This window comes from Pagrus pagrus, assembly GCF_965226575.1.
Source record: "Pagrus pagrus genome assembly, chromosome: 19".
Taxonomy (NCBI): domain Eukaryota; kingdom Metazoa; phylum Chordata; class Actinopteri; order Spariformes; family Sparidae; genus Pagrus; species Pagrus pagrus.
The window spans coordinates 417,501-429,432 of NC_140203.1; the positions used below are offsets into that span (position 1 = coordinate 417,501).

The 11,932-nt window shown below is 46.7% G+C and overlaps 2 protein-coding genes across 2 annotated transcripts in view; both read right to left on the reverse strand.

The window, feature by feature from the left end:
- The window catches only part of nkx6.1 (NK6 homeobox 1), a 2,087-nt gene extending 979 nt beyond the window's left edge, over nucleotides 1-1,108 (reverse strand). The window contains exons 1-2 of the mRNA XM_084382842.1: nucleotides 465-1,108; nucleotides 182-354 (exon numbers count right to left, since the gene is read on the reverse strand). Of these exons, the coding sequence (XP_084238968.1) occupies nucleotides 182-354; nucleotides 465-1,020 (729 nt within the window). The 5' untranslated portion in view covers nucleotides 1,021-1,108. The remainder of the gene's footprint in view (nucleotides 1-181; nucleotides 355-464) is intronic.
- A 6,961-nt stretch (nucleotides 1,109-8,069) lies between these two features.
- On the reverse strand, nucleotides 8,070-11,754 carry rpl17 (ribosomal protein L17). The gene is made up of 7 exons (XM_084382803.1): nucleotides 11,682-11,754; nucleotides 11,160-11,209; nucleotides 10,935-10,975; nucleotides 9,262-9,396; nucleotides 8,987-9,085; nucleotides 8,361-8,552; nucleotides 8,070-8,146 (listed from the first exon to the last, which is right to left on the reverse strand). Exons 2-7 carry the CDS (start codon nucleotides 11,197-11,199, stop codon nucleotides 8,099-8,101), a joined length of 555 nt encoding a protein of 184 aa, XP_084238929.1. The 5' UTR covers nucleotides 11,200-11,209; nucleotides 11,682-11,754; the 3' UTR covers nucleotides 8,070-8,098.
- Between the last annotated feature and the right edge of the window lie 178 nt (nucleotides 11,755-11,932).

Genomic DNA, 11,932 nt, shown 5'->3' on the forward strand with positions numbered 1-11,932 from the left:
ATCATTATTATTATTATTATTGTTATAATCATTATTATTAGAAACATTAAAATATAACTCTCTTATCTAACAGCAGCTTTCAGAAGCGACCTGCTGACGGTGAAGAAATAAAAGATGATTTGAGGTTCGTTCGGCTGAGTTCTGGTTGTGTTCTGTTTTTCTCGGTGGACCTCTGAGTTACCTTGACCTGGCTCTCCGTCATTCCCAGGGAGTAGGCGAGCCGCGCTCTCTCTGGACCCGCCAGGTACTTGGTCTGTTCGAAAGTCTTTTCCAGCGCAAAGATCTGCTGTCCGGAGAAGGTGGGCCGGGTGTGCTTCCTCTTCCCGTCCTTGTCCAGTAACACGGAGTTCTGATCTGGAACCAGAACCACACAATCAGTCAGACACATTTAATACTCACTGTGAACATTTCATTTATTCCCACAGATTATTAAATGAGCGGTTCCGGAGTCACCGCACACTTACGGGGCGAACACGCAAACCTGGCGTCCCTCCAGTGCGGGCTCTGCATGACTCCGGGCCAGAAGATCGGCGTCCTGCCCGGCAGGTCGGCCAGCGGCTTCGGGTACCGGGCCACCGCCACCGCCGCGGCGCTGGGGCTGAAGTAAAGTCCGGGGGGCGGCGGCGGGCTGAGGCTGCTGAACCGGGGCAGCCCGGACAGAATCCCCGCGGAGGACGAGGCGGCGGCCACGGCCACGGCGGCGCCGGCGGAGTGGAGCGTGGGTCGGCTCAGGATGTCGTTTATTCCGTGAGGGGTGGCGGAGGAGCACTGCTGCGGGGAGCCGAGCCCCGAGGACAGGCCCGAGGAGCTCTTGATCCCCGGGGAGGACACGGCCATGCCGCCCGGGTTGGGAGAGGTGGTGGCCGGGGACGTGGAGGAGTTGGGGCCGCCGGAGGACAGCGGGTAGGCCGGGTACAGCGGGGTCTTCATCTCGGTCATGCTGTGCAGAGCTGCCAGCGGGGGGGTGCTGAGGAGGAAGGCGCTCTGTCGGGACCCGTCCATCTGACCCACCGCTAACATTACCACCTGTGAGGAGGGACACCCGGGGGGCCTGGAGCAGGTTCTGTGGGTCTGTGGGCCCTGCGCACCTGACAGAGTCCGGACTAAACCAAAACCAGAACCCGGTCTGCTCGGGACTCGCAGTCAAAGCCCATGTCAGGATGAGTCTGAGGAGAAATCCAGAAGAAAGCTCCAAAGAAGAAGAGCCGAGGTTCCCCCGCAGACACAGCCGGGTCCGGGTCTACACAGCCGGGTCCGGGTCTAAGGTCCGGGTCTACGGGTCCAGGTCCACTTTAAAGCCACTTTGTGCGCCGAGCTGCAGAAGTTGTGGGATAATAAAGTCTCGTGTCTCCGCTCTCTATTAGCTGCACTCAAACTTTGAGAGGAGGACGCACGCGGCAGGAGGGGCTCGCTCCCCATTGGCTGACCCGACGGTGACGTGGCGGTCTGGATTTAGGACGGCCTCCTGATTGGCTCAGCGGCTCGGCTCTGATTCGCTGGATGAGCCGCGAGAAATCATTTTTAATATTTGATGAAGTTTCACAGAAGAACGTGATTTAAAGTGTAAACATCATCTGTGACGTGTTATTAATATTAACAGCTTTAATGATTCAAAGTTAAATCAGCACTTTAACAAACTACGTCAACATTAATATTAATAAAGTCTGTAATTAAATGATTATTCATTGATATTAAACAGTAAAAATAACAGTTTATGAATCAGCTCTCTCTCTTTCATCATGACGTCATATAAACTCTTAATAAATAAACTTGTGTCTTTTATTAATTTTTACTGAACAAACGTTAAACTTGAGCTCCAGACCACCAGGAGGCGCTCTGCTCCGGCTCTCACACCGTGTTATACCTGTTTTAATTTGGTTTGTTTAGTTTATTTAAATAATTTTTATATATAAATAAAATATATTTTCACACAAGATAAAATACAGAAAACTAAAAACACACAAGTCGTTTTTCTTTATTCTTCCACTTCAGCTCTGATTCATCTGAACGACTGATGACATATTTTAATTATGAATAATCATGAAAACAGATTTATTTATCAGATAAAATCTGATGTTAATTATTACAAAACAATCAGAACTTTAAAAATTAAATTCATATTAAAACATTTCTGTTTTTACCTTTTTAATAAATAAACGGTCAGTAAACATGTTAGATTAGCAGCTAGCTGAGCTAACGGGTCAGAACAGAAGGCCAGATTTTTAATTTACCGTTAAAAATAAATATGTTCAGTAACACACGAGTGATTTCAGGTCAAACAGTGAAATGCTCCTTTAATCAGTTGTTTTAATGTTTTTACAGAAACGTTAGTTTAAATCTTTTCAGATGATTCACTTCACACTTCTGCTTCGTCTCTGCGCCTCTTCTGTCCGTCACTGTCACTGTAATATAATTACATATTTTACACACAGATACATGTTAATTCTAATGTAATCTGGATTACAGTTATTTATTTTTGTAATCAGATTAAATTAATCATTAAATAAATCAATAATCCTGAGTAGATTATCAGAAATGATATTCAGTGTTTTTCTGTCAGATCATTTTGATTGTTGATAAAATAAACTCATTTAAAAAGTTCTGCTTTGGTTCTGATGTGAGGTCCACTCACACAATCTGACCAGCAACAGACTGAAAACAAAACAAAGTGACGAGTAACTAAAGTTATTTAATAAATGTAGAGAAGAAATAAACAGGAAACATTTACAGAAACATCATCGACGTCTCGTCACCTGAGAACATGTAACAGGATTACAAGGTTCAGTTAAAGTTACAGAAAAAGATGTAATCAGATTACATTTAGTAAAAAAGGTGATTACTAACAGGATTTTAATTATAAAATAAAGAATCTGAACACTTCATGAGTTTCACACAAGATTAAATAAAAAACATCTCACTGATATTTGTTTTATGTTTTCTTTATTTTGTTTGGTCTGGAGGTAATCCAGAAGTAACTAAAGTAATCAAGTTACATTACTCTAATACTGTCACACAGGGATGAAGTTACTGACTACATTTTAAAATCAGTAATAAGTAACTGTAACTGGTCGAGGATTACTGATTACATCTTTAAATATCCTGATTTTAAAATCAGTTTGTTTGTGAAGCGTCACTGTTGATTTACAGACGACATCATTTAAACAAGTGAAGCTTTAATATCATAAAACGTTTAAATGTTTTCAGACGTTTAAAGAGAAAAAAGAAGATTTGAAGAATTTTAATATTTGAGTTCATTTCAACACAAGGTGAAATATTTTCTCCAAAAGTAATCAGATTACATTACATTTTGTAACTTGGTGGATTAATTATTACTAAGCTGCCGCATCACTTGTGTTCAGAACTCGGTCAGTACAGAGTTTAACAGCAGAACAACAACAACAATTGTTTGTTTGTTTGTTTGTTTGTTTGTTGCTGTTATTTTTGGTTAATATGTTTTTAGTATTTTGTTTGATTATTCCAGATGTTTGCTTTAGTTAGATTTTAGTGTGACAGCATTTTATTTTGCTTGTTATTAGTTTAGTCTAATTATTTCTTTCTTCAGCACGTTCACGAGGTCATACAGGCAGGAGGACAGGTGAAGGACAGGTGGAGGACAGGTGAAGGACCATGATGCTCCTGAGGTCACACAGGCAGGAGGACAGGCAGGAGGACAGGTGGAGGACAGGTGAAGGACCATGATGCTCCTGAGGTCATACAGGCAGGAGGACAGGTGAAGGACAGGTGGAGGACAGGTGGAGGAACATGATGCTCCTGAGGTCACACAGGCAGGAGGACAGGCAGGAGGACAGGTGGAGGACAGGTGGAGGAACATGATGCTCCTGAGGTCACACAGGCAGGAGGACAGGTGGAGGATAGGTGGAGGACAGGTGGAGGACCATGATGCTCCTGAGGTCATACAGGCAGGAGGACAGGTGAAGGACCATGATGCTCCTGAGGTCATACAGGCAGGAGGACAGGTGGAGGACAGGTGAAGGACCATGATGCACCTGGGTGGCCTGTGGTTTTTACCAGAGCAGCAGAAGCTGCAGATGGACCTCCTCCTCTGCTCTGCGAGCTCCTGGTGCAGCTGTGGCTGATGATTCTCTTTTATCTGACAAACGTCCACTTCAGTTTTATTTCACTCTTTCACTCTCCAGAACAAAAGTCTGTCTTCAGTAGAAATCAAACAGTTGAATTCAGACTCAGCTGAGAACAAACTGATCAGATCAATACTTATATTGATTCTTTGTTCACTCTGAACACCTGAAGCTGTTTCATGTCACCGACCTGCTCGTCAGCTGAGTTTATATTAAACAGAAATTTGCTTCTGTGGAGTTCAGTTATATTTAATCTAACATGTGATCATTAGACCTGATCAGTGTGATCAGGTCTAATGATCACGCTGATCACTGTGATCACACTGATGAGGAAGCTGATCAGAGAGCCTCCACTCTGGTACTGAGGCGCCCCCTGCTGCTCAGTCAGAGAACAGCAGCCACTGACCTGCAGCATGCAGAGCTGAACTGGACCTTTCCTCAAGTTCTGTTCCGAGTCCAGATGTGAGGTTCCTTAATTCACTGATTGTTATTAATGCTGCTTGTTACTTTAAAAACCAGTTCAGAGTGAAACTGTGGTTCTGACCCAGTCACTGCTGAGACTGATTTTACATGCAGATAACACAAAGCTACTTCCCCTCAGGGATCAATGAAGTGATTCTGATTCTGATTCTGATTCTGATGAAGCTCAGAATACTTCACTACGCTCCAGAAGAAAGAACTTTTCACTCCACTACATTTATTTAATGACTGTTAGATAAATGTTAGTCCAAAATGGATTAAATTCGTTATCTCCTCAAACATCTCCTCATAATGACAACGTGAACGCAGCCCTGAGCTCAGGTGCATCCTGTTTCCACTGATCGTGCTTCAGATGTTTCTACAACTTGGTTGGAGTCCACCTGTGGTAGATTCAGATGATTGGACATGATGTGGTCTGTCTATAAGGTCTCACAGCTGACGGTGCGTGTCAGAGCAACCAAGTCATGAAGTCCAAGGAATTGTCTGTAGACCTCCGAGACAGGTTTGTATCGAGGCACAGAAACATTTCTGCAGCATTGAAGGTCCAAATGAGCACAGTGGCCTCCATCAGCCACCAGGACTCTTCTTACAGCTGGAGCCACCTGGACTCTTCTTAGAGCTGGAGCCACCAGGACTCTTCTTACAGCTGGAGCCACCAGGACTCTTCTTAGAGCTGGAGCCACCAGGACTCTTCTTAGAGCTGGCTGCCCGGCCAAACTGAGCAATCAGGGGAGAAGGGCCTTAGTCAGGGAGGTGACCAAGAACCCGATGGTCACTCTGACAGAGCTCCAGTGTTTCTCTGTGGAGAGAGGAGAACCTTCCAGAAGGACAACCATCTCTGCAGCACTCCACTAATCAGGCCTGTATGGTAGACTGGCCAGACGGGAAGCCACTCCTCAGTAGAAGGCACCTGAAGGACTCTCAGACCAGGAGAAACAATTCTCTGGTCTGATGAAACAAAGCTTGAACTCTTTGGCCTGAATGTCAAGCGTCATGTCTGGAGGGAACCAGGGACCACTCATCACCTGTTCACCCTACAGAGAAGCACGGTGGTGGCAGCATGGTGGTGGCAGCAGGGTGGTGGCAGCAGGGTGGCGGCGGCAGGGTGGTGGCAGCAGGGTGGTGGTGGCAGCAGGGTGGTGGTGGCGGCAGGGTGGTGGTGGTGGCGGCAGGGTGGTGGTGGTGGCAGCAGGGTGGTGGTGGCAGCATGGTGGTGGTGGCAGCAGGGTGGTGGCAGCATGGTGGTGGTGGTGGCAGGGTGGTGGTGGCAGCAGGGTGGTGGTGGCACCAGGGTGGTGGCAGCATGGTGGTGGCAGCAGGGTGGTGGCGGCAGGGTGGTGGTGGCAGCATGGTGGTGGTGGCAGCATGGTGGTGGTGGCGGCAGGGTGGTGGCGGCAGGGTGGTGGTGGCAGCAGGGTGGTGGTGCCAGCAGGGTGGTGGTGGCAGCAGGGTGGTGGTGCCAGCATCACGCTGTGGGGATGTTTTTCAGCGGCAGGAACTGGGAGACTAGTCAGGATCGAGGGAAAGATGAATGCAACAATGTACCGAGACATCCTTGATGAAAACCTGCTCCAGAGTGCTCAGAACCTCAGACTGGGGCGAAGGTTCATCTTCCAACAGGACAACGACCCACAGCACACAGCCAAGATAACAAAGAAGTGGCTCCAGGAAACTCTGTGAATGTCCTCGAGTGGCCCAGCCAGAGCCCAGACCCGAACCCGATTGAACATCTCTGGAGAGATCTGAAAATGGCTGACGCTCCCCATCCAACCTGATGGAGCTGGAGAGGGCCTGCAGAGAAGAATGGGAGGAACTGCCCAGAGACAGCTGTGCCAAGCTTCATGTAGCATCATACTGAAGAAGACTGGAGGCTGTGACTGGTGCCAAAGGTGCTTCAACAAAGTCCTGAGCAAAGGCTGTGAATGCTGACGTACATGTGATATTTCTGATCTTTATTTCTGAGAGCTGTCACTGTTCACTTGGACAAGACGTAACATCAACTGGTAAAAGTGAAGCGCTGAGAAATCCAGATAACATGTTTAATGTCTCTGCTCATCACGTGTCCTGATACTCACATTCTGAGAATCTTCCCTTAAAATGAAGATTAGATCAGAACCACAGAACACCTGAGTCCTGCGGCGCTGCTCAGGTGAGTCTGTCACGACCGAAGAGTTTCTGACTCACAGGACAAAATGTTGGAGACAAAGAGGAGAGCTGATGAACGACTACAGATCAGATCTTCTCAGCAGACACTCACACCTGACGACACCACAAAGATGTGAAGCAGAGACTGAACTGATCACAGCGAGGTCCCACACACCTGTACAGGTAAACATAGATATATAAACATAAATATATAAATGTATGCTCACTGCTCTGATCAGTTACACATCCGAGTGTTTCACCTGTTTGTTGTGTTTTTTTAATATTTTTGGTCCCAAAAAATAATGTGGCACATTTAATTTGACTTTTACTGTCGACATCACAACTTCTGTCTGAGTCGTCATGGTGACACAGCTGTCCATCAGGAGGTCCAACAGCACCATGCTCAGTCTGTCAGCAGGCTGCTGCACTCGGCTGGTCAACAGGTCGACCTTCAGTCTGTTCAGTTACATTAAATAATAAGTTATATCAGACCTGTTGGTTCCTCTGATCATCATCATGAGATCATTGATCAGTGATCAGCTGTACGAACGACGCGTCACACCAACATTAACTTTGTCTCTTCTGTTCAGTCGCTCTCTTTCTGTACTTTGACTTCAGGATACTTTTTACAGCACTGCTCAGTGTAACTGAGTACATCTACTCAAGTACTGTGTAAAGGGAAGGTTTTAAGGTACCTGAGTATTTACATTTCCTTCTTTGTACTTCCTCTCCACATTTTGGGGACAAATATTTTACTTTTACTCCATTACATTTATCTGATAACTAGTTACTTTACAGATTAAATCCTGCATCAGAGACACACCAGCACATTATACAACATTACATTGAAATATGCTTCAGTTACTTGTACTTTTGATACTTAAATACATTTAAAATCAAATACTTTAAGACTGTTACTGGAGTACTATTCACACAGGCGACTCACTTCTACAAAGTATTTTGACTCTTAGTATAGTAACTTGAGTATGACATGTACTTTTACAACAGAACAGTTTATTTGGTTACAAATACTTGTAATATTCTGACTGTAGTACTTCAGATGTGAGTTCTTCCTCCAGCACTGATGATTCACAGCCAGTGTTTCATCATTAACTGTTTTTATACCTTCAGCACATTTTTATCAACAGGAACATTTTAAACCAACATGTTGAATCTTCAGTTTGTCCTGAGACATGAACAACGATCACAGATCATCAGGAGGAACAACGATCACAGATCATCAGGACGAACAACGATCACAGATCATCAGGAGGAACAACGATCACAGATCATCAGGAGGAGGATCATGATGATGAGGAGGAGAGAATAAAGCAGCCACAGACTTGATGGTAATAAACATGTCGAGCTTTATTGATTTACTCCCGGGCCATCAGTTTCTGCTTCTTGAGCTTCTTCTGTGAAACCTGCAGAACAAACGCTCAGTTAGTGACGTCAGCGACAGGTAACACAGCTGCTCATCAACAGGTGAGCTGCTCAGACAAAACAGTTTGTTTTCATGGTTCATCCAAAGGTGTCCTAAGTGGTCATCAGTGCAACATCACGACCTGGAGAGGAGGCCGACGCTGTGATCGGACCGGATCACACCGTCAGCCTCCTCCACCTGCTCCACCTCCTCACCTTCTTCTTCTGAGCCACCTCCTCTTCTGGTTTGGGGACGATCTGCTCCTTCTCGGTCAGGATCATCTCAATGTGGCAGGGGGAGCTCATGTAGGGGTTGATGCGGCCGTGGGCGCGGTAGGTACGCCTCCTCATCTTGGGGGCCTTGTTGACCTGGATGTGCTCGATGACCAGAGAGTCCACATCCAGACCCTGAAACCAGATCCACACAGAACAGGTCAGTGACGTGAAGCGCAGCAGCCGTCGGCCACGCTGACGCTGTACAGCCAACAGCTTCATTACACTGAAACTGATCCAGAATAATCTGGATTCAATCGACGTCACTCTTAATGTTTGAGCACAAATATGGTAAATTTAACAGAAGTCTGGTTTCAGATCAGTGAACCTTCAGAACAAAACAGGAAACACTTCAAGTATTTTGTTTGTGCCAACTGAACGTCTGCATCACTTCAGGAATGATTATGTTCACTGTTAATCACTTTTACTGTGTGGACCAGTGTTTCGTCCCGTTTGTTCAGACTCAGTTTACAGGCGGAAGGAAACAGAAAATATTCACATGTAGCAAACAGACATCACTCCGACTTTATTCTCCAAAACGACTCAAACTGATGATGGTGATAACGTACCTTGAGCTCAGCGTTGCTCTCGGCGTTCTTGAGCATGTGCAGCAGGAACTCTGCGCTCTTCTTGGGCCAGCGTCCCTGAGTCCAGCCGAACTGTTTGGCCTGAAAACATCATCAGCTGTTAACATCGGTAAAACCTCCATGTGATCTACAGCTCGCCTGTTAACGCTGCTCAGATACAAAGATTATTTTCATCTTTAATCCAAAGGTGTCCTAAGTGGTCATCACAGCAGCTTTACACACTTCGGGTTCACCTCTGTGCTGAGGTCAGAGCTCACCTGGGCACACCTGCCGACTCCACCGTTGTAGCGACGGAACGGGACACACTGGTGCTTGACGATGACGTCCCTCAGGTACTTGTTAGCCTTGCGGATGTGCATGCCCTTGATGGCCTGGGCTGTCTCACGGGTGTTCTGGTGAGAAAAACAAGCCAACGATCACGACCCGAAACACGGCAGGAGGCCTCAGAACCAGTCCCGACAGCAGTAAAGACGTGTCGTACGGACTGAAGACTGACGGACTAAATAAATCTACATATAGGTAGACATGAGTCAAGATGAACAAAACATTAGAAATTATTTATTAAACCAAATCAGAATCAAAGTTAAAGAATCTAACTCAACACATCACCAACAAAACCTTCATGTGTTCATTAAACTTAACTATTGGATTTTGAAAAATCATCTAACGGTCTGCTAGAATAACTTTCATATTCAAACAGTGATTAATGACAGCATGAATGTTGTGTAACAGAAGAAAACTGACTAAACTTCACTGCTGCAGCTTCACTACTTATCGATCAAGTCGTCCTGATCAATCAACTAAAGCCGTGTAACTCCAGGTTCTGACTCTTCTGGAGATCAGTTTCCAGTGACAGACGGAGTTCACACAGTATTTTACATTATTAATCAATTTATAACCCCAATGTGTTTCTCTGGTGAACGTATGATCCATGGCTGCATGAACATCAGTAACCAAGAGCTGCTGGAAGTTCTGCTTTCATCAAGAGTGAAGATCTGAACAGCTCGCTGGTTTCTACCTTATTATAACACTACACAGTAAACGACTGACACATCTGCATCTGGTAGTTCATCTGCCAGGACTCTGCTGCTTCTCTCATTTTCCATTTCTTTGACTGGAAACCTGGTGAACTGTTCTCCAGGTCCTCCAGGACCAGAGAACTGTTCTCCAGATCCTCCAGGACCAGTGAACTGTTCTCCAGATCCTCCAGGACCAGTGAACTGTTCTCCAGATCCTCCAGGACCAGAGAACTGTTCTCCAGGACCAGAGAACTGTTCTCCAGGTCCTCCAGGACCAGAGAACTGTTCTCCAGGTCCTCCAGGACCAGTGAACTGTTCTCCAGGTCCTCCAGGACCAGTGAACTGTTCTCCAGGTCCTCCAGGACCAGTGAACTGTTCTCCAGGTCCTCCAGGACCAGTGAACTGTTCTCCAGGTCCTCCAGGACCAGAGAACTGTTCTCCAGATCCTCCAGGACCAGAGAACTGTTCTCCAGACCCTCCAGTGAGAACAGGCCAGGTTTGAAAACAACGAGGCCCCAGGGGTCCAGATTAACTTCTGACCTGTGAAGCTCAGTTTGTGTTAACATGAGTTTGTCACGTCTCACCACAGAGCAGGTTGAACACATGCAGCTTTCTGAATGTCAGAATCAGGCGGTCGGTGTGACTGCTTCAACAGCCTGAGCTGAAACAATCATCACGTGTTCAGATGAGGATGTTAAAGAGCCTGTTGAAGGTCTGCAGCATCCAGTCACCCTCCATCTACATCTACATCCATGAATAACCCTATTTTATATTAACCACATGTCTAAAAAACACCAGACTTCATTTCAGGACTTGTTTCATTTGAACAGCTTCATGAGACCGTCTGAGACACTGAGGAGCTGCAGCCTGAGACACTGAGGAGACACATGTCTGGATGGAAGTGGTCTTACCTTGAAGTGGACCCGGAGGTTGGAGCCTCTGGACTTACATGCTGCAAGAACAGACAACAGATTAAAACCACGAGTCTCTTAAACTGACGTCACGTCTCACTCACGAGGCGGCTCAGATATGTGTTGGTTATTTTCATGTTGAATCCAAAGGTGTCCTAAGAAGTCATCATGGCAGCCATGCTAACATGCTAACACGCTAACACACACACACGCAGCTGTACTCACACTTAGTCGGGTTCTCGGGGTCGAGAGAGTAGCGGACCATTTTCAGATATCTGCAACAACAAATCAATCATCAGTTCATCGATCCATTCACCCTGTAAAAGGCTCCTCGTGCCCACTGTTTTGCGCCGTTAGCATTAGCTCGAGTTAGCTTAAGCTCAAAGCAGCCACGACCACCAACAACCAACTAAATACGCCAGCTAACACGATGAAACGCGGGCCGGAGCCGAGCCGAGCCGGAGCCGGAGCAGGTCTGGAGAGAAACCAGCGCGTCAACTGGACTTTAATTCGCTCTGACTCGGCTCACGCAGCCAACATGGCGGAGCCCTGAAGACCAGCACCAACCCGGCTTCACCAGAAACATCAACTTAAATCATATTTCACGGCTCCATTAACGAACACGTCGCTTCATCTGACGTGTTGAGCGGCGGTGAACAACATTCAGCCGTGTAACCGGCAGGATGGCGCAGATTTATCACAGATTCAACACAGATTCTGCTCTGCGAGAGTCGGACAGTCTCCTACCTCTGAGGCCGCGCAGGGAAGAGGAAGAGCCGGGGCCAGCGCGCCTCCTCTTCTGCCTCTTGTACGCTTCACCGCCCCCTGCCGGGCGGGAGGAGGAGCCGCCGCGCTGCAGGGCCGCGGGCCGGCGGCAGGGGGCGCTGTCCGGGCTCCCAGCTGTGGGCCCGATGACGGGACACTGACCGCTCATCAGTCGTTGTTGTTATTTACGCTTTTGTTTGTGTTTGAGCCCATTATTGTTATTATTTATATCA

Bases quoted from the DNA above. Each gene is read 5' to 3' on its own strand.
- rpl17 (XM_084382803.1), bottom strand. From the start codon at position 11,199: ATGGTCCGCTACTCTCTCGACCCCGAGAACCCGACTAAGT. The intron at 10,976-11,159 runs GTGAGTACAGCT...CTGTTCTTGCAG, and splicing joins CCCCGAGAACCCGACTAAGT to CATGTAAGTCCAGAGGCTCC. The intron at 8,553-8,986 runs GTACGTTATCAC...ATCTGGTTTCAG, and splicing joins AGAGCAACGCTGAGCTCAAG to GGTCTGGATGTGGACTCTCT.